The 23,876-nt window shown below is 41.2% G+C and overlaps 1 protein-coding gene across 7 annotated transcripts in view; it reads right to left on the bottom strand.

Annotated features, from left to right (window-relative positions):
* rgs3a (regulator of G protein signaling 3a) overlaps window positions 1-23,876 on the bottom strand; it is a 150,418-nt gene that overhangs the window by 108,623 nt on the left and 17,919 nt on the right. For 6 of the 7 annotated variants that reach the window (XM_037116815.1, XM_037116818.1, XM_037116813.1 and 3 more), the window contains 6 exons: window positions 22,997-23,055; window positions 22,806-22,900; window positions 22,508-22,576; window positions 18,705-18,765; window positions 14,862-14,952; window positions 518-585 (listed from right to left, as the gene is read on the bottom strand). In XM_037116815.1, coding sequence (XP_036972710.1) covers window positions 518-585; window positions 14,862-14,952; window positions 18,705-18,765; window positions 22,508-22,576; window positions 22,806-22,900; window positions 22,997-23,055 — 443 coding nt within the window. Of the gene's footprint in view, window positions 1-517; window positions 586-13,906; window positions 14,163-14,861; window positions 14,953-18,704; window positions 18,766-22,507; window positions 22,577-22,805; window positions 22,901-22,996; window positions 23,056-23,876 lie in introns of those variants that run through there. The other variant, XM_037116820.1, reaches the window with a different exon arrangement.

Here is a 23,876-nt window from a genome sequence, read left to right as displayed (position 1 = left end):
TGTCTTTCAAGAAATGGCATCTTGCTCCATTCACCGCTCAGAGCTCAAACGAAATAATTCAATTAGTTGCTATGGCTGCTGAGAATGTGTAACATGGAATTCGTGCAGTAAATATCCTTACTGAAGGCATGTTTATGCATGATGAGTTTGTTGGACATGGTGCAATGTCACGGGTCAACTGCTCTGTATATATATCTACCACAGGCCTATTCACTCATTGAGCGTGCATCATGCAAATGCACATGCAAACAACCAACTCAGAGAAATAACTTATGTAGCTAAACAGAGAAATACCCACCAAAACCTTTAACAAACACATAAAGTGGTAGAGTTAATATATATTTAGGGTATGTACACACACCCACACATTCCACTCCATTAAACTTTGAAAGATTTTTTTGCCTAGGTTCACACGCACCCACACACAGAGCAGAAAGAGAGAGAGATGAAAGTACGTTTAAACGTTTTTAATGCACACACACACACAGAAAGTTGAAGAAGATTTGATTGTACTTACTGTTAAGCATTGCATATTCTCAGGGCGATTGGTCTCGGGGGCAGCACCATGGTTTGACAGCACAGCCTCTGAAATGTAGACAAAGGAATCACGGGCTGAGACAGTGCCTTTGGAGCACATTTCTCCCTGTGCCAACGCAAAAAACAGCCTTGTGGACGCACAAAAATAAAATCCTCAAATAGTTCTGAGAGTCCATAAAAGTGACTCAGAAAGATAACAGCGAGCAATTATGGCAATAGTTGTTCTGGAGCAGCCTTCCGCTGCGCTGGGACTCAAACTTCAGAGCGAACGCATAAAGGGCAAAAAGAAAAAAAAAAAAAACGGGCCAGCAGAGTCAAGGAAAATCCCGTAAGATGCGAGGATCCAACAAACTGCCCAAGAGAGGAGTGGAAGTGAGAACAAGTGAGAGGGAGGGAAGGAGGGAGGGGTGAAGAAGAGAAAAGGAACTCCTCTCTCACTCTATTATCCGTCCGTCACAGGGCTCCTGGGAAGTTGCTATGGTTACGGGGACTCACGCCTCAGTGTCCTTTTAACTATTGCTCATAAAGGCGGCATTCAGCTTTGGGCCACAATGCAGATCTCCCTCTCTCGGTCTCTCTTTTCTTTCTACAATTCCTCCTGTTTACATCTGTCTTTCGCTCAACATCTTCCCTTCCCATTTTCTGCTCTTCCCCTCTTCATCTCCCAAAACTTCACAGAAATCCCACTGTTCCCCTCCCCCCCCAAACCACCACCTCCTTCTGCTGTTTGGTGTTTCTATACCTCCTTTCATCCCTTACTCTTCTCCACTCTTCAATCACACCCCTACCTCCATCACCATAGGAAAGAAATTATCCCATCCCAGACTGTGAAATGTAATTTTTCGAACTCTGCCATCCGAGTCGAAAACAGGCCCAACATGGGTCTAAGAAGATAAGTATCCTTCTGTTAACCTTGTGAAAAGTTGATATAATCACATTTCATACAAACACATACCTTGAAATGTTCATCTAAGTAGCTTTAAAGTGAGAAAACAAGGCAATTCTAGCACTGCATTACAGTATCACATTTATTCTGAATAAAAACAAGTTTAGAGATTTCTTGTAAATCATTTCAGTCTTTTGAATAAAAGTGACAACGCAAATATGGTAGACCACACAAAGCTTGACACAACATATACAATTTCGGAGACTTCTCTCTGAACACAAATGCGCCAAAAATAACATATGTTTACATTCAAGTGGCAGAGCAGCAGTAGTAATTATGACTCCTGTCCGTTGGGAGCAAAGGAGGAAGTTGGGTGACGTTATTGTACAGCCAAAAAGTCCAAATAGGGAGACGGTCGGGGTGGAGGGGTATTCCAACCAGATGAAAGACTTTGCCACGTGGGACTGCTGCTGGGCCCCTGATTCTAACTAACAGTCAACATTAGTTTGTTTTAACCCTAACCATGATTGTTCCCTGAACCTTAACCAAATGCTTATCATGGACAACAAAGTTCCCCTAACCTTAACAAAGTGCATTTCTTTCCCTCAAATCAAAATATTTTCCAAACCCTTACCAATTCATGTTTGTGCCTCAACCTTTGTAAACATTACCCATGTGTTTTATATCATTTTTTTTTTTTTGAGTTTTCAATTTTTGAAAGGCACTGTTTCTGTAAGATCAGAAAAGCAAGGCTTAGTAACAACATAGTGTTCTCATTTTTTTGATTTCCTCTTTCATTTTGTTGGTTACTATCCCTGTGTGACAGTCTTTGTCATTTTCCCGCCTTTTTTCCTGTTCACCTGTGTTTCATCAGTTAAGTAGCCCCTGTGTATTTAAGTCTGTGTTTTTCCCCAATACTACGTGTCCACAGGTGCATGTTCCAAGCATTGAACACTTGACCAAAACAGGCTACAACCTCAGACAACCACGCAAAAAAACTCACTGGCTGCACCTGATTGGATGAATGGCGCTCATGGGATGCTGCTCTGGGAGTTTCAGCTCATTTGGAAACTTGCTCCTATATTAAAAAAAACAGCTCAGCTACATGCGTTTCTGAGGGCATTTTAAGTGAGAAATAAGCCACGCAGTTGCAGAATCAGAAATGGTCAGGTGTTCATAATTCTTCAGGAGTTTCCAGAGGCATAGCGTTGTGCTGAACACCGTGAATCAGCATACAGTCGTCAGATATCAACTTGATGCAAACGAGGGGCCCCATCTCTTGAAACACGACTCACCATAACTGGAATTCATAGCACAGCCTCCTACGTAGACAATGAAAGGGAAGCTCTTCAGTAGTGTCACTTCTGCAATTACTCTGTTTGCTTCTTGCGCGTTTTCTGCGTTATAGCTTTTGTTCCCTGTGGCTTTTCAAGTTTGTTCTTAGTTTAGTATTCTTAGTTTTTTCTTGGATTCTCTTTAGCGTTTTTTTTTTTTTTTTTTTTGCCTGCCTATCCCAGCTTCATCAATAAAGCTTGCCTTTTTGTTTTTTAACCTGCCTGCCGCAGTGTCTGCACTTGAGTCCTCACCTTTTCGGGAACCGTAAGAGAATGTAGGTCAAAAAGGATTTGCAACTCACTGCAATCTGTTTACTTTTCACACAGCTTGGCAACTTTTTTTTTAAAATCGGGTTTGTAGTTATAACATCAAAATTCATGTTTTTTTAGACACACTCCTCACGTCAGATTTAAGCAGAGCACAGACAGCCTTCGGCAGATGAACGGAAGGCAGCCTTCAAGTGTCAAACTCATCCTGCACATACATCATTCTGCACACTGAAGGTCCTAATTTAACTTAAGTAATCAGCAAAAAAACATTTTTGAGAGGTTGGGGGAATTTGAAATGTATCTGTAATCTACTTGCAAAATACACAAATAAGCATATCTCTATATTTTGGACACAGTTTCTACTTTCCTCTGTAACCTTATCATTTAACCCCACAGTAAAGGGCCCAATCCCTTAGCTGCAGTTGCCGTGGTAGACTTTTGAAAATATAAAGCGATTCTGTCACTTGTGAATCTGAAACCACCAGGGGTCCAGCCTGGGAGAGGGGCTAACCTGTCTGGCATCATGCCCAGGAGAGCAGCCTTTTGTGTGGCTAAGACATCAGTAACACAGGGCATATGAGGGGAGACACTTGGAGCAGCTGGCAACAAGAAACATCCAGCATGACTGACATAAAAATGAGGGGAAGAAAGAGGCACAATAAGGGAAAAAAAAGTAGTAGACAGTGGGAAAAGTCTACACAAGAGAAATTCAGGGAATGAGAACAAAGGAATGTAGTTCGAAGAACGGAGTAAGACACCGAGAGGATTAAAGAAAGACAGAGAATGAAACTAGACGGGGGGGGACAAAAGAGTCAGAAAATAAAGATGTGCAAAAGGCAAGAGAGAAGAAAAGAAATCGAAAGGTGTTGGCAGTCCTCTGCAGTTGAGTCAGACTCAGTCTCAGATCTGCCAGAACATAAAAAGCCCTTGACTCTGACCAAGTCCATCATTGCACCACTCTCACTTGACACCCAGACCCTCTATTCACCTCCTGTCGCCTGCAAACAAATAAACACTTGATGGAGAGAGTGGAAAAGCCAAGACGGGAGGGGGTTGCACTCCACTTGACTGTTTCGGTCTCTTAAGATTACCTCAAGCATCAAGAAGTTATTGTGTAATTGAGAACTAATGGTCTATAAAGAAATTAACTGATGGGGGCTGGCAAAAGGTTAGCATTCAAGGCATTGTGACGCTAACGCAATGATAAGCACATGACAGGGTTGCAAGGCTTCAAACTGTCACCCATCTTCAGCAGATTCCACTGTGACACGCTTGACGTCACAATGCCGGGAGTACAATATCTTCCTGTGTAATAGAAAAACATATATGTTGCCTTTTGACAACTGTGTTGGATTAAAGAGACGTGTAACTCTTTTTTTTTAAACAAATATCGTGGTCCTAACTGCAAAACACTAAGAGGAATACATTAAAACTTGTTTAAGTTTATTCTGTTATTTCAACCATTTACATATACGACTGACTGAAATATTTCTTACATTAATCAAAAAGTTGTTTACAGCATGGATGCATCAAAATGCTGAAAACGATTGAACTAATTTAAACGAAGTGAAAATTCAACTTAATTTCATGAGACTACATGAGAATGAGAATATTCCAGTACATCTGAATAAATATTTACGCAGTAAACTTCATTAAAATAACATCTTACACATGCAGTATGACCTTAAAGTATTCCTGCTGCTGTCATGTGTCTTTTTAACTGGGCTGTATTTAGTTTAGAAGAGTGATACAGACAATTGGAGAGATTTAAAGGTAAATAGCTGAACAAAGGCTTCAATTTATTGAAAGAGTATAGTCAAATGTTTAAAACGGGGCTCAGTGAACAAGCAAACTTTCAATTTCACAGGAGGATACGGATATCAGAGGAACTGAGAGAAAATCATATGGGAGCAAAACAACTGCACACAGGCAAACCACTGGAGGTCTGAATAATGCAGCATGACTGATGCTTGGTGAGGCATCATTTCTAGTAAACAGCGCTACAAAAAAAGTGACTATTTTGGTTCAACAAATTAAGGAGAGATGCCAGACTAAATAATAGATGATAATCACGCCAGAGTAATAGTGCAAAGATATATGACAACTTAATATGCAAAACTGGCAGCTGTATAGTGGATGGGCAAACTCCCAACATCCCCTACAAATACAAGTCAGTGAAAACTTTTTGAAATGGTGACTCCCTTCACTGTCCCGTCTTGATGGAAGCTAGATGTCTTGTGTAGTTGTATAACAACAACATAAACAAGGCAGCAGGCTGCTCTTTGTATCAACCTTACTAATAAACAACATTTCATTGGCAGCCAACAGGCTTACATTTTATTTGTGCTGTGAGCTGTGCATGTTCTGCTATCACGATTACTAGTTCAGCGCCACATTGCACGTTCCATTACTCTAATTGCTTGTAGGTCTATCCAAATTCAAGAGGCATGTTGCCCGTTGCAAATCAAAACGATGGGAGAGGTTGCGGATTCACTCGCATTAGCCAAATGGTCTGGCGATGTCAGGCTAATCAGTCAGATCTTCATTCTGTGTTTCTCACCAAGCATAGTGAGTATATCCTTGAGGCCTAACAAAGTGTTGATTTCCTTTTTGTTTGTTTTTTTTTTCAAGATTTTAATCATCTATTTGTTTATAACTATGTCCATCTTGCTTTGCACCTTACTACCTACAACTGTCAATCAGCGGAATAGTGTGAATACACTGACAGTAAACCCCTGGAAACAGGAGTTGATAATATACAAATAATTTGCAACAGACATATTTTTCAGTCTGTTCAACTAGGAAGTAATTTTACAGCTTGCAAAACCATGAGCCTTGGAGGTGTTTTTGGTAAAAACATGTCTCATCACAAGGCTGAAAGAGTGAGAGAGTCTTTAGGGTCTTTAGCCTGAGGGTGTTTTTGTTGGTCAATGACCAAATTGATCTGAAAGGAAAGAAAAAGATACAAAATGGGTGCTGCAGCCTTAAATGTACCGGCTCAGTGCTTTTATATGCCCTCTTTGATCAGGTTAGTCATTATGTGGTAGTTATAGTTTGTGTCCCAACTCTGAGGTAGACTGGAGAGAATGTCTGCTGTGTTGCAGATTATTTCAGTAATGAGTCGCTCACACACATCTTTTTCTGTCATCGACGTATTTGAATTTTGTTTATTCCGTTTTCTTTAATGTTTAACAAGAACCAGAACTTCCCAGAGAAAGTTTTTTTTTAACACTGCTTCACATTCGCTGCCTCGTGTTTTATCCCACAGCCTGCGGGGATCATCTCCATGCTCCAGTGGTCCAACAAGATAACTGTGTGTAGATGAAAGTGCTTGGCTTTTTTAAAATCAATTTGCAGAGGTCAAGCACGCCGCATCTTACATTTATACACTTGGTGGGAATACTTGAGGAGGAGGATCATACGAGACTTTCAGAATAATCCATTAAATCCACCAAGCCTCATTACTTGCAATAAAATCAGTAAGCCTTTCTCAAGATCTGTTGACATGTTTGTTTTAATCCTCTGTTGTTCTATCTTTGGGACACAAGTCATGTAAACAACTGGACTGACGAAGAAACATGGGAATAATGTCCTTTACACAATGAACACTGAGCCCCTGGCAAACATGCCACTCACTAAGTGTAGGAGGGCATGCATATAAGACATTTAACAGCCAGCGGAGAGTTACATCTCCCTTTTTCAGACTCATCTCTACAGGGCAGCTTCTGAAAGCTATGAACCTAACTTTGCTGACCTAACTATGCTGGGTTTGCAAAACTGGAGAAGGGCAACTGCATTATTCAATAGCATTTTCTTGTATAATGAGACAGTATAGTATGCCATACTTTGGATGCCTGGATGATGGGTTTTGAAGGGTTTTTAGCGATGCTAGTGGTATGGCCCGAGGGATGGCGATACCAGCCTGTTGGTTGAGTCCAGATTGTAATATCCACAGAATAGATTGCTATGATAACTTGTACAGACATTGATGTTCCCCGGAGGAAGAATCTTACTGACTTGCATGAACCTCTGACTTTTTCTGCACCAACATGAGGGTGACATTTGTAGTAAATAGGGCATCTGTGGTCCCCTAAGATGTATCCTCTGGACTTTGCTGTACACAGACTTTTAGCCAGTAGGTTCAGTATGGCTAAAAGATCCACTTTAGTAGCTGCATACCCTTGTTTACTTGTGTTGCAGTATCCGTGAGAGTATTCTGTGTAGTTAGTACTGTGGTCAGTTGTCAATCTTCCGTTTTAGAGAAACTACCCACAATAATTCTTAAAGAATGCTGCATCCATGTTAGTTTGCAGGAGGTGAAAAAACAGCATCATGTAACACTATAATGACAACACCGCCAACAACTGCAGCATCAAGTACCACAGACGAATCAACAAAGTTTCGACGCAGTCTCAAGAAAAACTGAATCTAAAAAAGCATAAATTAGGTTGTTTTTAAAGAGCAGTTGCTGTAGATAACATAGGGTGTTCCTGTTAATTTGTCCAACTTTTTCATGTCATGAAAAGAGGCAAACAAAGCAGGCCATGCATACATGCTGTAATACACGCATCTAACTTGTAAATGGATTCGCAGGTAATGTATGGTACATGTTCACCGAATACAATTAGATCCCTAACAGGAATACATGCATGAGTTTATGCATGAGTTATCTGCACACTACCAGCCCCGAGGCTGAATACACTGCAAACATGACACAAGTGTGCCATTCAAATTCAAAATAATGTCTACAAGATTTTTTGCCTCAGTCTCTGCCTAGCCCAAGCATAGCCAGGCGAGTGGCGATTGGCACATTTCATTTCCTGTTTCTGTACTGAGCAAGGCTGAATAGCCGGAGAGGATTATGTCTGCTGTCTGATGACTCAAAGTGTTGAATGATTGTCCCTGATAGAGATTTGCAAAAGGGATTTGAGGAGAACAAACAGAAATATTCAGAGACTAGGACGGAATTTTATATCCCATCTGAAAAGTACATCCGAATGTATCAAATCAAATAGGTACAATACTATGTGCAATTCAGTGCATTTCCCCCCAGGGCAGCTTTGTTATTCAAAGATAAATAACTCATACCTTTTCTTTTTTCTTAAACAGTGTTTTACAGACTGAGAGCTGTGCCAAATGTTTGTGGCGGTGCTGATATTTGAGCATGAGCAGTAACAGTTGCTGCTGGTCTTGTCATTCTCTTTGTGCATGAAAACCAAGTTGCCACTGGAAAGAATAATTTAAGTTTATCTCATTAATATGTTTTTTCTTTCAGAGTGGCATGGTTAAGAAGCTCCAGTGGAGGAAGCAGCCATTCAAACTGACAACTCTGAGAATTTTCAATTATAACACTAGACTACATTGCAGCTGTGAAGTATAGGAGGAATTGCAGCTTTACAAGCACCGAGATACTTAAAAATATAGATTCGGAAAGGAGTATTTGTTAAATGCCCTCTATTAATTATACATTTCCTGGTTATGTTTTCTTAACTTTACTCTATATTGACAATTTGACGAGAGTAGTTGCCCTTGAGCAGAAACAAATAAGAGCGGCAAGTGCTGTGAGACACAATGAGAATATATCTGCTTGAAATGGGCAGGATGAGAACATGTGAGTTGTTAGTTCTCCATGACTGCGCTCCTTATTGTTGGTTACACTCCCCCAAGTCGTGCCCGCTTAGTTCCGCCTTCCCTCTGCCGGCTCAATATGTCTGCCCATCAGGAAATCAATCCTAATTTACTTCGTGTCCGTGACAACTTTCAGCCGTTTAGGTTCATTGCCTCTGAACCTGACACATGAAAGTGTCCGCCCACCGGAGATTAAAGACTGTGCTGTTTGGAGGTTTGCCGCCTGCACAGATTCATGCTAGTGAGCCACAGAGTTTGAATTGTATTTGTGTCAGTTTTTCTCTGTGCTTATCTGAGACTGGCTGGTGAGTAATGTCCTCCTCAACTTTGGTCAGGGCACTATGATAGGGTTTGTCCATCATGTGTCTTCCTTATCTTCTTGTCTTTTACTTTACAGCAGCGACCTTCAACAGATGCATTTACAATACAAATAATGCATCACATTCTCCTGTTATCGTGTCTCTACTGAGCTGAGCTTGGTGTCAGATTGTGCATCATTCAGTTGCAGCTGTACTGAATGACAAGACCACAGAGAGCCTCATCAAAGGCCGTACACACATAGTTAGGATTGCTACAGTATGAGATTCTCATGGTACAATAACAATCTCAGAAAAAAATCAGTGTTAAGGTTCCACAGTATTTGGTGTTACACAATTATCATTATTCTCACTTACAATGACCCATTTAGCAATTCAACACCGTACATAAGTAGATGTAATCAGTAAGATTAAAGTCAATTTTCAGACCATGGTGTTCCTTGAGCCGGTATACAGCTGCAAACTTACCTATAGTACACTTGCACAGGTGTTTCCCTGTAATTACCTGTATACCTCTAATCAAGTCTCAGGTTCCAGCATCCTGTGTTCGCTCTGGTCTCAATTATCTGGTTTATTTCCTAATTTTGAAACATCTTGTGCAAAGGATCACTTATAATTTTAACTGCTGTGAAATGTCAAAATGTCTTTCTTTTATTTGGTGACCTCATAAATAGCTCAGTCCAACTATGAACTGAGCCAGAATAAATAAGAACCACATGTGGGTAAGTATTAAAGTATTCACAGTGTTTTTTGAGAAAGGTATTTTAACAATTAAGTGAGTCTGAGTATAATGTTTATGTTACAACTGACAGACTTCAGTGTTTTTATTCACAGACCACTAATCCAAGTTGTTCTGACGGTGCACAAATGAAATAAAATTAATTGAAATCCGTGATAATTTACTCCTTTCGAATACTGAAAACAATCCTTACTTGTGTACTTCTGTGACAGGGGAAAAAAAAGTTGACAAATTTACACAGCTGACAAAGTCGCAGGCGCAGAATGTGCAACACTGTGGCACAAAGCTCTGGTTGAAGCTGGTCGAGTGGATATGAGCCAGTACCCAAAGCATCGGATGCATGGCACGTCAGACACATACTCACCAACACATTGTCTCACATGATCACACGCTCACACAGACACACATTCACAGCCAGTATTTAACAGAACTTAAAGACATAAAAAACATCCCCCACTGTCCAACCCCCTGGCATATAAATTAATCACATAGTGTACATTTTAATCTACTGATTTAAAGGCTCGCCATCTGGAAAAAGCTGTGTGTGTGTGTGTGTGTGTGCGCGCACGTGTGTGTGTGCGTACAGTATGTCTGGACTATATTCATCTATTATGGAAAGTGAAACAAATGTGTGTATAAGATGACACACTTTTTAAGCTCGAGCCCAATGGGCGTTCGGCTATTTTTACTTACTCACGCATATACAGACCACCTGACCCACATCGTAAGCCCGTTGGAGGGAAATGCATTAGCCATGGTCAGAGACACACACACGTACATGTCACTGTGGGTCAGCCGTCTCCATTGACACACTGCGCAAGCCAAAAAAGAAGAGCCGAGGGAGATTCTCAAACGCTTTTGTCTTTCATCGGTAATGAAAGCGCAGACATCGATGTTTGTGCACAAACAAGCACAGATGGGCAGCAACATATCTAATCTCCAAAATGAATCATGCCACCGAAACTACTACCTAGACTAATAAAGTAAAATTAATTGTGAAGCCTATTATTTTAATCCACTGATGGTATTAATTGATTAAACGACGAAGCATTATTTAACAGATTTATTCTGCTTTAAGCATTTGGGGCAACAGTAACATCACAAAAATAATCATTATTTATGCTTTTCTACACTCCAGATTAGAGCTGACATCTCTGTGTACTACTGTCTTAGTATCGTTACTCGTAGAGCAGAATTTAAAGGGTTGTGACCAATATTACCATAGCTTCAAAGATCTGTCTACCACTGTTCAACACAATAATCTGTCCTGAAAATCAACTCTAATTGCCCTGTCACTTTGTATCTCAGAAATGTTGTGCTGCCACTCATGCACAGCCTCTGCTTTTCAGTCCTTCCAACTCGTTTTAAGCAAAGTTGATGGCAGGCTCTTAATTGCAGCCCTGCGGCGTAATTAGCTGTCAACGCTCAGCGGATTGGTTTTGTTATGGGAGCAGAGAGTCTGAGCCAAAATGGTACTAGAGTAGCATGACTTGAAACAATCTGATAGTTTAGAGAGTTCAGTCCCCTTGTTGTGCTCTGCCTGTATGATTTATGTGATTCATGTACTCAGCATCATTTGTTGTAAAAGTATACTTTTCTTCATTAAGGCCAAAATGCCGTCGATGGCCTGCAGCTATTCCTGCATTCAAATCAAATTCAGATTGTTGCCTTTCTAAATACTGAATGTCCTGGACATCAGGTCAGGGTGGTGCTTCATCATGTGCAGATGTGCTGTTAGTTTCACAGTCCAACATAATTCTGCTCCCCCAGGACATCGGGCCTGGCGCTGCCCTGGCTCTCAACTGGCACAAGTCTCAGAGTGAGGGATTAGTCTGACACACTGATCCAAATAGTGCACCTCTGGTGAGAGTGTGTGCACATTAACATGGATTAATCTATCAGACCAGTAAAATACTTGTTTAAACAGATGATGTTCGCCGTAAAGTTTGATTTTCTTTGAAAGTGGTGTTGACATTACAGGATTAAAGTCATGTTGCTATTGAAGTAGTGCAGCTTTGGGTTGGAAATTTTAAAGTAATTGGGAAGATGATCAGCTGTGGGTGTGCTGAACTCCACTGAATCAAGTGGAATTTAACTCACTGACAAGATGATTGTTGATCATGAATGGAGCTTAATGAAAATCCAAAATGGTGTCATTCCGCACTAAACTTAAATTGTTAATTGTGGATATTTCTAAACTTTATTTTTAAACATTCATTTGGCAACCAAGAGAAACTCGAAAGGGTTCATTTTTCGCAACAGAACCAACTAAAGCTCTTATTGGGCCCCTCCTCCGGAGCTCTGAACTAGTTTGACATGAAAACCATTAAATGTTTTGTTTCCCAAAATAAGACGTGTTTGAGTAAGACAAATGTTTTAGTTTTAACTTATAATTAAAAAACGCTCAACACTTTCACCTAATGAAAAAGTAGTTTTCTTTTCAGAACAGACATTTTGGCAAGTGAATATTCAAATGAACAGCAACCTGAGCAAATAGTAATAAGTTCAGTGCATTATTATTAAATACAGAAAAGGGTGTTACATTTGAAACAATAGATAAACTGTAGTTTTTGTTTTTTGGGTTTTATTGAGAGATTGTTGCAATGGCGTCATTGCACGGTGTAGTTCAAGGCAAGCAGCAAACATGATAAATCAGCTTTGAATCCAAGGCTAATTGATCCAGAGCAGGAACAGGAACATGGTGAACCTGCCAAGCTTCAAGCATGAGTCTACTCACTCCCGAAACTGCAGGATTTTTCTTAATGATATAAGGTATATATCACAAGTCATTGACATTTATTGGCTGGCAGCTGGTATACAGTGACAGCCAATTAGTTGTTTAGAGAAAGCCCTTCTGAATTATGCCACAGTGCAACGTTACATAAGAGATGGAGCAAAGAAGAAACTGGTGTCTGAGAAAACATAGAGAGGAGTGAATAAAAATAAAAAATACAGGTAAGAGGCGTGAAATGGAAAAGACGGGGAAAGGCTTAAGGATCATCACAAACACATGGACATAAGAGAGGCACACAAAACCAACATAAAGGCACTGACAGGCAGGGAAATAGAGAGAGAAGACGGACACATGCAGAGTGATAACGTAATCAATGGGCTTTTTGGGTAATTTCTATGTTAGTGCATGTCATGGTGCAGCAGTGCCTCCATGGCCTACATTCTGCCAGCTGGCAACACACAAGTGCATGCATGCATGAGTGTGCACCATCGACTCACACACAAACACACACATGGATCAGATGAGACAGTAGTGGGGCAGCAATGGCACTGGGAAAGATGAACACATTCTATATCCATTACATCTGTTTTTGCCATGACAGTAAAGATATAAAACTACAACTCAGTAACTGTGGCTACAATTACTAAATTAATCTCAAACACCTTTCCCTATATAACCCTCGGGTATAAGTTAGGATCCTCTCTTGCGAGCCTTGTAATGGTTTCCTGCTGGCTGAGTCTTGAGCCCAATCTGATACTCCTGTCCCAGTTCCATCCACAGAAGCATAAAACTAATTTTAAAGTTGCATGAGGCAGATTAGCCTAGTTCAGCCAAGCGGTGTAAATTGGGATGGGTTAGCCAACGTCCTATGATATCACCATCATTCTCATAACCCAGAATTGCAGTACGAGAATAAACAAAGTCCAGGGTATGGAGATCGCGGAGGGTGGAGAAAAAGTGTATGTGGGAGAGCATGTCACTGTGTGCTGATGTGGAAGGGTTGTGTGCACAAAATTACAGTGTCACACTGCAATTCACTGAATGGGTAAGCTAAGCGTCTTCGGTGGTCTAACATGGAAAGCAATCGTGACCAATTTAGCTCAGTAGGAGGAAATTAAATGAGAATTGGCAGATTAGCTGCACACACGCAGAGTCATAAAGCTATATCAAAAGCAATGTCAGCAACAATGAAAGCATGCAGAGGAGAGATATAAGGACAGAAGAAGATAAGGGGGTATAAAAACAAGCAATAAGGGGAACAGAGAAAGGTGAAATGGTAAAGAAGTGGGAGGGGTGGAGTGAGTGCAATGGAAAGCATCCAAACAGTATCTTCAAAACAACACAGACCACCACATGTTGCAAAATGAGCTGCTCTGCGATGCAACATGCAACTTCCAAAAAACATACACATGTGCAGGCAAGTACAGTCAAGTAAGGCAAAACAACAAACATAGTACTCACCTAGTCTAGGCTGCCCTTATGGCTGGCACGGAGTCGCATAACTCCAACACACACAACCCACCACCACCACCAATGTGAAAGTGAGTGCCAACATAAGTAAGAAGAGAAGGAAGCACCCGAAGGTAAGAAGAAAAAATAGATTTCCAAACTGATGTGCCTGAGTGTGTGTGAGGGGGAATGCGTGTGTTGTGTGTGTAAATGTGAGTTTGGGTGGGTGTGTGTCTGCGTGTGTGTGAGGAGGGAGATCCACTCCAGCAGCGAAACAGTGTGGGAGAGCTCCGTCTCTCTCTCTCTCTCTCTCTCTCTCTCTCTCTCTCTCTCTCTTGCTTTCTGTCTCTCTCTGGCAACTGTGACGCGTCAGGGTTTCGTCCAGACCCCTCCCTCCCTCCCTCCCCACTCTCCCTCTCTCTCTCTCTCTCTCTCTCTGTCTTTCCCTCATTCGCTCTCCCAATCCCTCTCTCTTTCCCCTCTCTTAATCTTTTGCTTCCCCTGTTGCCCCACCTCCCGACCCAAAGACCGATAAAGACTTAAGAGCTGTGAGCCTGGCACACTCCAGCCACACGCAAACATGGGAGAATATGTATCTGGCATGTACTCACAGTTGTAATCTTACTGCTGATTATTGTCATTGCAACTACTTTTTTTTTCATCTATGTGCCATTTTTATACAACATTTCATCATTTTCTGTTATGTAACTGTTAACTTTTTTTTGTTTTCCCATTTCCACCTGACTTCATTAGGACCGGGCGAGAATTGAAATGCAGAAATGTCCCAATTTGAGGAAATCAAATCAAATCAAAGAACGAGCAAACATGCTTCTGAAACTGGCCAAGTACTCCATACCAACTTTCAATACTTCAAACATTATGTTATTCATTATGACATAAACACAATTAGTGTTCAAACCTCATTAAATGATAACGATTAATGTGATTTATGATGAAGTTAACTCACCAGTGGAGTGGTAGTTGTGTTGTGAGGGCACTTTAAGATGCTTCCTCCTGCCCAGCTCTTCCCCAAGTAGGTAGTACCATCCTTGAACCTCCTACAGCATACACACAACACAAAAAGTGACAGTCTGTGTGTGTATGCATGACTTGAAGCTCAGGGATATGACCTAATGAGAGCTAAATTTAAAATGAACTCTATGTGAAAGCATAAACACGTCATACAGAAAAACACACAGACACACATGCACAGACTCAATTTGCTTGCTGCTGCAGGGCTGCAAACACTGAACACACACACACACACACACACACACACACACACACACACACTCGCCCCTCACAATGCTTTAGCTTATTCCAGCAGCTGATGCCCCCCACTTCTGCCCTGTGAGCCAGATGGTGTGTGTGTTTGTGTGCGTGCACACATGCGATATGTGTTTGCAACTACTGTACGTGTGTTACATAAAGTCGTGCAGCCAGTAACTGATGGGGTCTGATCTGTAATCCCGGCGACGTGGACACGGTCTTACAAAGAGGACATGACAACACTGTTGTAAAATGAAATTATTTTTACGCGGTCACACATTTGTCATAGCACACATGTCGACACACGCACGCACGCACGCAAGCACACTGCCAGCCTTCGCTTTTGTACTAAATAATGCGATGCCATGGACAGTGACAATAATCTCCGTTTTAAAAGCATCTTATCTGAGTGGACAGATTTCTGCGGGCTGTGGGACGAGGGGGGAGGACGGGAGGGAGGACTTGTATAGAAGATGGGGGAGGGGAGGGCATATGTCCTGAAAGTCAGAGAGGGATTTACGCCATCGTTCAATATTACCCTGCACATGTGACAAAGGCGGACAGAGTGGGGCAAACGAGAGAGCCGTTAGTCAGGAGGGAGACAGATGAGAGAGATGAAAAGAGAAAGCAGGAGATGGAGAGAGGTAAAAAGCACAAAGTGGCAAGAGGGTGCAAACAAATGACTAGATGTGACAGGCAAGGAAAGCAGGTTAACAAAAAATAACAGCCAACAGTCATGAGCTCCAAATGCTTGAGATACAAAAAAGTGCAGGGCAAGAGACAGGGATGGGCTGAATGAAAAGGTAAAAAAACACAACAGAGAGGAATAACAGTGTAACTCTGTGTGACTCAAAGCTAAATCTCTCTCATTACCATATTAAGCCAATTAAATATTCATAGGGATAAATGTTAGAGGAAGGAAGACCTAAGCCTGACTAAAATATCATTTATTTTCGTTGTTTGTTTTCCTCACTGATGTGGATGTTAATTGAAACTACAAAAAGAAAAGGGATTTACTGGGGCGAGTGACGGATATAAATTTGCAGCTGTGTTGGAGTTTGTTTTTCTTATTTTTATTTCCAAACACAAAATTAAGGGTTTTAGGTCTACTTCTCAGCCAGCCTGAGAAGGAAAAAAAACTGCAATTATGGTGAAAATCAAAAAACTCCAACTCATTAAAAGGTCTCTTCGATGAATGCAGAGACCAATTTAAAAAAACTAAAGCAAATAGAGCTCTGGTCGTTCTTCAGGGTCAGAACTAATGGCATAACAGGATTTTACTGTACTTCCACTGCAGAGGGGTTCCTTTTTTCTGGAGGGATTTTTCAACCCAAGAATGTGCTTAAATCAGTACATCACCAGGACGCTCGTATTTTCTACTTCACAAAGAGCCCTAATTGTAGGGTTTAGAATACTCAATTACAGAAAGAGACAATTGAAGGAAAGTTTTCTGCCATGTGTCAGAGTTTTCTCAACTGTGCTGTGACCATAATGAGCAGAAGATTTCCTGCTTTCTTTAAGTCCGAGGCAGAATCTGGTCAGTGTAGCTACACTTTACCTAAGCAGTGAAAACGAAATTATAATCCCTGTCAAATTATATGAACTGTCAAAGTGTCTAATGACCTTTTGTTTTTTTTAAAAATTCACACGAATGCATGCTGAATGATGTAATAACATAGATAAATAATACAGTGCTGAGGCAAACACTTACCGCACTAACCTCTTAAACGGCACACAATGTACGCTGACAAAAAGAAAATATGCAGAGTTGGATAGATTAGAGTTGAATAATTAAACAGTGAAGGGAAAATAGCTAAGAAAAGGGGTCGTGGGAATCCACTGTACAGTGGTGGAGAGACCTATTCAGCCAAGTAGCAATGCTGAACTCTTGGACCTCACATTTATCTGCTATCACCTGGGACAGTTTGGGAGATAAGACTAAGGGACGGTGTTCTCCTATAATATGCTGGAGGTGTGTGGGATGAGGTGGTGTCGCACTTTTTTTGTGTCTGTTATTGTGTGTCTTTGGACGGTTGTCTTCTCCACTTTGCCTGGTGAGTAGTCAGTGAAATGTGTCTGAATCTGAGATGTTTCATCTTTCAAAGAATGGTAAGCATGGCTCTACGGTCAGTCCATCGGCTAGGGGGCTATCGATTGGCAGCGCATGAGGCGTCAGAACATGCCACGCTGATTTTCTGTTTTCATTACCAGTTCACATCAAGTTCAGCTGATTCAGGCCACGAATGGACCCCAACCTGTGACGACGACCACCTTCGCCCCCTCAATCAAGCCTCTCTTACAAAACACTGTGCAGGAGACGAGAGCGATCAGCTTCTAACCAACTCTATTTAGTTTCTCTGGGTCCCTGTTTATATGTTCAGTTATCTGCTCTATTTTACCAATTCATCATGTTCACTTTCAGCTGTTTTTGGGAGTCATTTTGGGAATGTTAGTGCTGGCGATAACCCAACCAATCAGGACCCAATCCTGATTTTACTGCTTCATAATAAAGCATTGAAATAACCCTACACTGGGAGACTTATTTATCAGAAAAGACACATGCTTTGTTAGCTGCGATTCTTTAGTAACACTGCAGCGTAGAGTATTTACAGCCACTTTTCTGACCAAGACAGGATTGTCATTACTAAGTTAGACACACCTTCGACAGACACGCCATCAAGCAGGTATCCCTGTTATCATGCAAATGCCAATTTCATACAGACATTCATGGGGTTGAATATCAACATCAGGCCGTTAGCACTGTCACTGTTAGCATGCTAGCATTTATCTAATTGAGCTGCTCTGCTCTGAGACCATCTCACTCTTGTTAAAGTAATTGTAATAGTATAGTATTGTGTAGTTCTCAGTGTTCACACCAACTAATCACGCACGGAAACAAGAGCAACAGCAAGGAAATGTACAGTATGTGTGATGAGAACAGGATGTGCTGTCTTTTTGACAGCTCAAACACAGGCTGACAAGAGGATCCGACTTTGGGCTTTGTTGTCTTCTGACAGAGAACAACAAAGCAGGGTTGTTGCATAACCAGTGGTATTGACAGTCTCCCAGGATAACGTTTTTTAATAGGGTGATCCACTAGTTCATATTTTGTCTGCAGGGTACACTGCCTTCACGAAATAATGAACTTAAATTTGGTTAAAACATTTCTTAGCAAGTAATGTTTTATGCCAACGGTTTCAACGTGCTACATCATCTGCATCATAAACATTTAATCCAAGTTCAATTCTGTAAAGACATGAGATTCGGTGAGATTTAAATAAGGAATGCGCGTGTGTGTGTGTGAGACCTCTAACATTTCAGTAGAGAGAGTGACTCAAACAGAGTGACTCTGGAGGCAACACTGTCGCACTCTAACACTGGTAACCCCGAAGTGTTTTACTCTGAAATATCGAAGGTCATTTCCACTGAACTAAACTCTCAGATTCATGGTCTAATGAAAGGACACACACACAGAGTGAGCACTGAAAAGGACACTGTTTACAAATGTCTTTATACCTACCATCTCTGTGTTTAAACTCACCTTGTCCGAGTCCATAAGGGAGCACACACCAAAGCTCATGCAACCCAGCAGGGCACTCATCCTGTTGATACGGAGAGAGAGAGGCAGACAGAGAGAATGAATAAGTAGGATGAAGATCAATAAATACCCCTGAGTAGAGCCGTTGTGTTATCTAACTGACATCTGAAATGTGTTTTTTGTACCCTAAATCCAGCAGACCTGATTACAAATTCAAACTAATCAATGTGATGGTGTTTAAGGTTTTAGAGTGTTTTCTCATCCTGGTGTCAGATTTTGTAAAAACATTATCTTGTCCCAATGGTACCACACATAATTATTTATGACAAGAAAGACAGGACAAAGGAGATAAACAGAACAATCATAAAACGTAAAAAGCAGCAAGAATGCCATACTGGGGGAACATTTTTCAGGAATATAACAACATAATGACATCGGAAAAAATGTATTATTGGTTTCACGCAAGTCTGTGCGTGGTGGTGGATGAGGGGGTGGAGATGTTTAATTATGCATACATGAGAAAAACAGTTCTCGACATCTTCCCAGCTGGACAGGACTAATGCAGCTGCGGAGGCTGTTTTGAGGGCAAACTGGCCGTCAGCACTAATGAACACCTGAAATGTGTCTTGGCTGCCTTCACTCGAGTGAGCTAGTGACCGAAAACGCTCAGCTGCATTGACAGAACGTCTCGGAGAAAATGTTAAGTTTAAATATAGCCCGTACTATCAGAATCTCCAGTTAATCCAGACTCAATTCTGTGGAAATGATTCACCAGAGTGATATAAGATAGTGTATGTTGTGTAAGACTCCCCTACTAGAGAGCGTAGCCCATGGAGCCAATGCCTAATGTAGCTTTATTCATTTGTCCTGTAGACTGTTGTTGTTCCATGGTATATTCAAGACTAAGGCTCAATAGCATTTCCATTTTTTACCCCCTACTCTTCGTTTTCAAGTGCCCGCTTGCCCTTCTACGACAGAATAATAAGGGGTAGTGGCTGAAATCTCCCCCTATGAAATGGGAGAACCCCTCAAGACCCTCATACAACATCAGTTTTCAACAATGGCAATGTAATAAAGCAAAGGACCATAATATATTTCCACTACAGAGTTCTCAGAGCCTGGGTTTGAAGAGTGCCCCTGAAAAGCCTTTGTTTAGCGGGCTATGCTACCCTTTGCCCTACCCCTCTATCCCAACAAGAATCAAGACACCCTACCCCATGGCGCATGAACAACGACTCAGAGCAACCCCTAACCCTAACCCCCTAACAACGACGCAAAGGGTGCATTATACATGGCTGAAATGAGTCTCTGGGCATGGTCAGTATCAACAAAGTAAAATGGGTCAATAACCATACTCCTGGTGAGGGAAAATCCTCATTGCGTAGCAGACGAAAGTTTATTAATTCAGATTTATAAAGAAACGTCTTTTAACACTTACTTACTTACTGTTGTGATCAAAAGCATTGCTCTGAATCTCAATCCCGAGGCTGTTCTGTAAATAGACGAGTAATAAATAATAAAAGTAACGACAGAACTGATCAACCCATTGCAGTTTTGCAAGACTAAGATATGACTGAGCAGGGTGAAAATAGAAAATGACACTGTGGTAGTAAGTGTTCATCTAAATTTAGTGCTGCTCCTGTCCTCAACCTTACCCCTAAACATAGGCAAGACTGTGTGTCTGTTTTGATTAGCTGGGCTGCCTGATGTCTTGCTGGAGTCGTCATTGAAGTGAAGAGCTATTTTTTAGCCACATGCTGTGTCATTGTGTCCATATATTCCAGCACTGCTCACACATCCATGGGAGGATCAGCTGGGTTTGGCTACAGCAGCATCTTGGCCAGTGTTGTGCGGTGTTTAAGAGGATTTGCTGAAGAGGCACCGCTGGCCACAATTTCTTCACAGCAGCGCGGCACAGGGGAGAGTCGAATAAGCACATTTTCATGACATTTGAGGCTGCACTTTATTTAAAATTGCTTCTGAGGAACATATGGACGGCACAGGAGCGGGGATAGGCCCGGCAGAGACCGAGGTTTCTTTGATGGCTGTGGTTTCAGCAGCTACAATTGACCACATTTAATTTAATTTAATTTAATATTGATGGTTCATGAGCTGCTTCTACAGCTTACTTAGGCGTATTTATTACCTGACCATATCTTACACTATGTGGCCACTTTGTATGGCGAAGTGTTTTATTGTTTTTATAATATCAGCAACCTCCAAGACATTCCATTATAATTTTGTCAACGGCGCAAAATCCTATTTGGTCTCCACCAAACCATTAAATTAGTGCTTGTTACAGAACTGGCAGCTCTGTCTCATAGCCGACATGTGGGGTTATTTGAATTGTGATAGAGGTCACTGATGTTGCAGGATGCAAACATTCCCCCTGCTTTTTCTTTCCTGTCACTCCCTTTGCTGTCAGCATTCACGAATAACATGGAAACATAATTCATCTTTTCAACACAGGATCCAAACAAGTCCTTTCATGTGCAAAAAAGTATGATTAATGCTTTCAGTGCTATGAATGTGTGCCGTCCTTGTGAATGTGTGCGAGAGTGGACACGTTCAACAGGTTGCGATCTCAAGGTCTTTTCATCGAGCTACTCCACAATAAAGCTGTGGATGGAGTTGCTCAGATCACTGCTGTTCACCTGAGGTGACAGACTGTTGGCGCTGAACATACATACATACAATACTGTCCCGGTTTACTATAGAAAACTGAAATATTGTCCTTGCTTGGCAGGGCATCTGGAGAATCAATAGTTATGTGTGAAATGGCTCTGAGTGGATTTGAAGTATGTGAATGAATCCTGCTAAAGACAACAATAAACATTACAACCGTGGTTCTGAGCCATCCTGCCCACAGAAAATGAGAGCATGTATGAGTCTGCCTCTTTCATCTTGTAGTTAATTCACACCAATTGTCGGAAGAAGGGCAGAGTGTCCCTGGCCTGAAGCAAATCAAGCTTTTGGGCAAGCTACACTTACAGTCTTATCAGCATAATAGCGGAACCAAACTAAAATTCAAACCTACTGGCATATACCTGGCAGAGGCAGGTGCTTTATCAAATGTGTATTTACTATTGGAAGCATTTGTTCCTTCTGGCTTTTTCCAAATAATACCAGGGGACATTTGCTTTCGATGAAGCTTAATTACTTACCAAAGATGAGTAAATCTCTCTTAATCTGTGTCCCAGAAACTGTCCCAAAAGGTCTTTATAAGCATTCCACGATCGACACTCAATCACTCATGTAATCTTGTCCCTGTAATAACGTATGCTGTATGTGTTTTTTTTATTTAAATTCTATTCTATCTATTTAACTGAAAACAATCATTGGATGACAGTGCTCTATGTTTGTAATGAAACACCCTTAAATGATATAAAACATGTTAAAAGTATCTTTCTTCATAGTTTTTAACACATAGCAATGCTGTTTTTCTGTCCCCTCAATAGAACATAGCACAAGAAACGTGTGACTCATCCAGCCATATGTCCTACATCCTCAGCAATGACCCTGTTTCATCTTAGGTCTGGCGAGGCAGGGAGGCGAGAGTAACACATTCACTCTGCCAGAATCAGAAACAGCCATACAAAGAAACACACACACACACACACACAGACACACGTAGTAAAACATACAGAAGAAACATGAAGTGGCATCAATTATAAAACGGTACTTCATTGCCTGCCAAGAGTGCTTTGTTTCTGTGTGCACGTGGTAAACTCCAGTGTTACAGTTTCTTGAAAATATTCTAAACATGAGTCTAAATGAAAAAATACTTCCACATTCCTAGCAGGTACCTTGTTGTGGAGTCGGAGTTCCATACAGTGAAGAGCAGTCTCTTATGAAGGTCTCCCTCACTGACAACGCTGGGAACAAAGGCAGGAAAATAAATCAACTAATTGAGGTGTTCCTAAACTTTGCAAACATTTGTTCGGTGTCAATGGCACGTGAAAAGCTCCTAAATGAGAGTAAAAAAAGCTGTGTACACAATGAGATCATGCTTTCATTAACGTATTCATCACATCCAGTTAACTTTCCCGTACATAACGTCTGGTCAAACTAGCAGACTGAGGAGAAGATTGACTGATTGCTTACAAGGAAAAAGTCTGTAAGAAGATGGGGTTCCTGCAGTGAGGAACCATACGAGTCTTCGGTCTGTCTTGAGGATCACTGTCGGGGAACATGCCAACCTGAGGCAGACAGCAAAACAAAAGTACAGACCAACCAACACTATCTCACGGTTCCCACAAGGGCTTTGTTGTATCATTGTGTACAGCGGTACATACCTTAACATAAGAGTCACATGGCCGCTGGCACTCTTCCACCATGCCCCTCGCCTCCAAAACTGTGAATACATACAAAAAGAGCTGAATAAATTATGACTGTGTAGTCACATTAAATATGTATATGACATTTTATTTTCAGGTGCTGGGTCAAAATGTCACCAATTAAGAACCGACAATGGACCCACAAACACTGAGCTACTGTGACTCGGAATCTGCACAGTGTACGATATTTCTGAACAAACATGCAGTCCTTAGAAAAACACTATCAGGTTCGCTGTATGCATGTGTTAGGAATCCAGAGAATATTAGATACAGAAGCTAATTTGTGCAAGATGCTGCGGTTGGGGGGAGAAAAAAATTGGGCTGCGGTGTTTAATACAGCCTGCCTGCATCAAATAAACTCACAATGTCTTTTGTTTTCTTGTTAAAGAATAGGAGGATGTCAAACTGCTGACATCACGAGCTATGAAAATGATTTGCAAGATGCCACCAATTATTTCCGCTGAGAACCCAGAGGGGAAATCTGCATATTTTACAGAAACAAGGATGTGTGAGTAGGTCAAAATTTGTTGCACTTTTTCCTCTTCCTTTATCGCTGTCTAGTGTTTGCTTCAGAAAAATGAGAAGATTCGGCAGAGCTTCCATGTGGGGCTGAAAAACTGCATGAAAAGCAAGACAGGATGCTTAGGTCCAACATTTCGATCTCTGGACGTTAAGATACAGACCAACATGTTGACTTAATACAGATAAAATCACTGTCTTTCTATGTGGTTCCTTCATGTCTCAAACTCATCTAACTGCAGCAACAACATATATCTTTTTATATTGATTTATACTTTCATATTAGATTACAAATTATACTCCATCGAATCATTATGTT

The sequence above is a fragment of the Acanthopagrus latus genome, chromosome 12, assembly GCF_904848185.1.
Source record: "Acanthopagrus latus isolate v.2019 chromosome 12, fAcaLat1.1, whole genome shotgun sequence".
NCBI classification, from domain to species: Eukaryota; Metazoa; Chordata; class Actinopteri; order Spariformes; family Sparidae; genus Acanthopagrus; species Acanthopagrus latus.
This window is presented reverse-complemented; position numbering and strand designations above follow the sequence as displayed.